At 40.5% G+C, this 4,227-nt stretch overlaps 1 protein-coding gene across 1 annotated transcript; it reads right to left on the reverse strand.

Annotated features, from left to right (window-relative positions):
* Positions 1-380: 380 nt before the first annotated feature.
* Positions 381-3,178, reverse strand: LOC114841104 (odorant receptor Or1-like). The gene is made up of 5 exons (XM_029125967.1): positions 2,823-3,178; positions 1,850-2,266; positions 1,375-1,579; positions 544-699; positions 381-476 (listed from the first exon to the last, which is right to left on the reverse strand). Exons 1-5 carry the CDS (start codon positions 3,176-3,178, stop codon positions 420-422), a joined length of 1,191 nt encoding a protein of 396 aa, XP_028981800.1. The 3' UTR covers positions 381-419.
* Positions 3,179-4,227: the final 1,049 nt, after the last annotated feature.

The following is a 4,227-nucleotide window of genomic DNA, read 5'->3' on the forward strand; positions in this document are numbered from 1 at the left end:
GAAGCTCGTCCCTGATTTAATTACGTGTCACTCGATTATCGGTGGGATGAGGGAATTTCAATAGAGAGTTTATCGAATTTGCTCAGTAATTTCATTGAATTCATCCGGGAGTTATTCAGGTAGTTTTGGATCACCAGTTGCAGTCGCGATATTTAAATCAGGAGGTCTAATTGGTTATTAATATATTCATTAAAATGTGGTATTTTATGAAAAAATTCATAGAACCTGTCATTTTCATTTCAATTACTCCAGGAAATTGAATTTTTATTCTTTTCCAGTGAAGATAATGTCATAATTTAAAGTGTTTGGGTTTCACCAAAGCATGTGCCGAATCATTTTTATTGTAACCATTAACACAAATAACATTTGTCGGAAGAAATATTGATGATCAATTCACCCATCGAAAATGTTGCAGATTATTAAAACGACGGTGACCTATGCAAAACGTTGAAAACCGAGTACGACAGTTTCATCAGCTAAAACCAAACGCCCAAATGTCAATCAAAGATCAAGCCCCCACTAAAAGAATATCGAGCCACTCACGCTGTTGAAGGATTCAATAGACAGCGTGATGATGTACCCAGTGGTGAACTGCAGGGGCTTCTGGCTCCTCTGCATTATCAATATCAGACTTCTCTTGGTGGCCACCCCTAGATCCGGCCAGTCCATGCTAAAGATAGCGTCGCTAACTTTGGAGCTCTGATAAAATCGTCAATCATCACCACTCGAGAATAGCGGGGCTAAACTCAGTAGCGAAGCGGTAAACCGGTTCAAGTCGATTTAGTCTACTGATAAGTTTTTAATGAATATCTCGGAACCTAAGGGAGATAGCACATTTTTTCTAATAACCTTTTTTGTAGCCCTCCATTCGCTCTACAAAAAAGGTCATGACGAAAATTTTGCTATCTCTCTTGGATTCGGAGATATTCCTCGACGTAACCCTCGATCACTTGCGTTCGGCCGCCAGACTTCATCTGTCGCGCAGTTAGCGCAGCGCCGCTGGCTTAAACCGAGCGCGCTGTTGCCAGCTTGGCGCTTAACGCTATGCGCGCATTCCAAGTGTGACAGTGAATGTAGCAACACTGTCGCTCGAGGAGTCCACAGAGACTCACTCACGTCGGGCGGTGCGGCGCCGCTTATCTGTCCGTTCGACGTTTCTTTTCTGTTTTCAGCTGAACTAATTTCCCGAGAAACACGCGGACAACGCCAGCGCTTAATAAAAGGATGGAACTAGGAACTCTAATTTTTTCAGAATTTTTAACCGTCCAGAAACACGCTAAAATATAAAAAATGAAAACGGGCGGTGCCGCGCTTATTGAACGGGTGATAAAGGGTTAAACCGGTTAACCCCTTCGCTACTGAATTAGCGGTTACCTGAAGAGTGATTTGGTGGCCGGAGTAGCAGGGCATGAACACCTGGGATACCATGCAGATGAGGTAGAGGATGACAGAGATGAGGGCTGGCTGAAAAGCGTTGACCTGGGATAGTCTCAAGACACTCAGACATATCACCACTGAGCTCAAGGAATACTGGAGAAATATCATGATCCCAAATATTTTATTGTTTTCTTTCGTCAATCTGAAATTGAGAAATTGAAAAAATTTCCATGGAACTAAAATTTGCGTTCGGTTTTTGCGAATAGCTTGAAAACTAATGGATTTGGAGAAAAATGTCATAAAAGATTTTTTGTAGAAATTTTTATAAGCTACAAAAAAGTCTTCACACTTTTTCTTCTAAACCCACTCGTTCTCGAGATATCAGCAAATTCATCTCTACAAATTTTCTTGATTTATCTCGAGAGGTGGAATTTTTTAAAATATGTGGATTTAATTTTCCTATTTACACAACTGAAATATTTTTAGATGATGTTGGACACACTCGGCCAACTTTTTCGCTTCGAACCTCATGACCCGCCTCCTCTGGCTAGCCTCGTCCTGCGGGAAATCGAGAGCCGATTTGTCCCTCACTCGATCAACCAATTTCGGTAGCAATTGAAACCGATGATCGAGGATGGCAAACTGGGCGCACGCCTGTATCATTATTCCAGGGGCGATGGTATCATAAGCCGCGTGCATGCATGCGTCAAATCCGTGGGCAATGACTTGGTGCATGTAAGCCGCCCAAAATCTGCCCGGCGAAGAGTAATTGAAGGGCAGCCAGGCGTGATAATACAACTGGTGCCTTGGCACGTCGCGAAAGAAACTGACGGTTGTCAGTGCCGTTATCGTACACACATAGAGACCGATGTAGTAGATATTAAGGATTCTACAACCAATGAATCGGGCGTCAATCAATATCGACTGGCAACTGAATCAATGAAAGGAAACGGGGATTGGAATGAGCGAAGAAAAAATTGCCTGTACTATTTCGTGTATATCTCGAAAACAAGGAAATTAAAAAAGAAAAGTCACTAAAGCATTTTTTCACCTCTTGAAATTCCTCACAAAAGATGTCTTATGACATTTTTCTGTACAACCTTCCCCTCCGGAGATATTCGCATTTTTATGAAAGACGTAAAAAAAATGTGAAGATAAAAAACGAAAAACTTACCTTCAGTATTTTGCAAATATCTCAAAAACTACTGGGTTTATCAAAAAATGTAAGAAGAACATTTTTGTAGCTCTTGAAATTCCCCACAAAAAATGTTTTATGACATTTCCTCGCAAACCCATTCACACCGAAGATATTTTCAATTACTTTTTTTCAAAAAATTGATTAAGAACAGAATCCAAATGTGTGAAAAACTTACTTTCATTATAAATAATTAACCAATGGTCAGACTGAAAAAATGTTAAAATTCTCTATTTCACTATCAACTCACTTAATTATCCGAGAAAAGTGCTGTAAGATAGCTTTCTCCTCCTCATCCTGCGGTTTGCACGGATAAGTATTCAACTTTTCCTCGATTCCGAGGATTCTCCTCCGGATGTAGAGGCAGTGGGCAGCTTTGACCCCCGCGCCAATGGTAGACAGCAGTATAAAAGCGTTATTAATAAAATGTTTGAGACTCTTGTACGTCACCAAGAGGTCAATCACTTGGGAAAGTGTATTCGTGTAAACGAGAATGATCATGCCAGCGGTGTAAAAATAATAAAGCCTCGACTTCCATCCTGATGACCAGTCTGGTGGAAGCCAAACACCCCAGAATCCCAGAACGGAGAAACTGTAAGGCAGCATTAAGCTAAAAGCTAATCCTCTGGTTTACACAAGGACAATATGTGGACTGCGCCCTCGAGGCACCTCTGATAACGCCCACTCTCGTCTATTACTCATTGCTTGAATAATTAAATTCACGAAGGGGGCCACTCTCGTTTCTGCATCTTCAGCCCTCGGGGTTTCCGCGAAACCACTGGGAATGATTTTTTTCCATCTTTTTTAAGTATTTGGTTTCCGGGAAAAGAGCGGTGAATTATTCAGCGATGACGGCATGGACTTTTTCCCGTCGTTTTTTATTCGAAGAATTATTTATTGCATTTTACGATAATCTTATACTTTTTACAGAAAGGTATCGTTGCGAGGGGATTTTCACCGGAGAGTTCGATGGAACCGGTTGGAAATAGAAGTTTTGGTGAATTATTGATGATTTTTTTTTGATATTCAAAGAATTATTACTCATTTCGGAAGGTTGGAGTGGCATGCCTGCAGATCCGGAATTAGCGTTTTCAATAGTTGATGAGGAGAAAGCGAAAAAAAATTTGATATGTGATTTTTTCGATGAGTTTCGGAGGATTCCATGGGTTCTATACTAGGTTTCTTATTTTTTTGGCCGTGACTATTCGCACCATTGCGTGAATCACTCCCGTACACTCCATACACTCCACGCATGCGTGAAGTTTATGTGTTTCACGCAGCCGAATTTTCATACTGCTGTGTATTTCACGCAGTTGAAGGTTCATACTACTGTGTGTTTCACGCAGTTGAAGTTTCATACTACTGTGTGTTTCACGCAGTTGTATTTTTATACACCTGTGTGTTTCACGCAGTTGCATTTTTATACACCGGTGTGTTTCACGCAGTTGTATTTTTATACACATATATTTTTATACACATGTATGTTTCACGCAATTGTATTTTTATACACCTGTGTGTTTCACGCAGTTGTATTTTTATACACATGTATTTTTATACACATGTGTGTTTCACGCAGTTGTATTTTTATACACCTGTGTGTTTCATGCAGAAAAAAACATTCATATCTTGTCTGACATCTTTGCTACAAACTCGGG

This window comes from Diachasma alloeum, unplaced genomic scaffold (assembly GCF_001412515.2).
Source record: "Diachasma alloeum isolate Michigan unplaced genomic scaffold, Dall2.0 Dall_scaffold_00208, whole genome shotgun sequence".
Lineage (NCBI taxonomy): Eukaryota > Metazoa > Arthropoda > Insecta > Hymenoptera > Braconidae > Diachasma > Diachasma alloeum.

Coding starts and splice junctions, on each gene's coding strand:
- LOC114841104 (XM_029125967.1), bottom strand. CDS start 3,178: ATGCTGCCTTACAGTTTCTCCGTTCTGGGATTCTGGGGTGTTTGGCTT. Junction 2,267..2,822: donor CACTTTTCTCGGATAATTAA/GTGAGTTGATAG, acceptor CATTGGTTGTAG/AATCCTTAATATCTACTACA. Junction 477..543: donor CTATTGAATCCTTCAACAGC/GTGAGTGGCTCG, acceptor GTTTGGTTTTAG/CTGATGAAACTGTCGTACTC.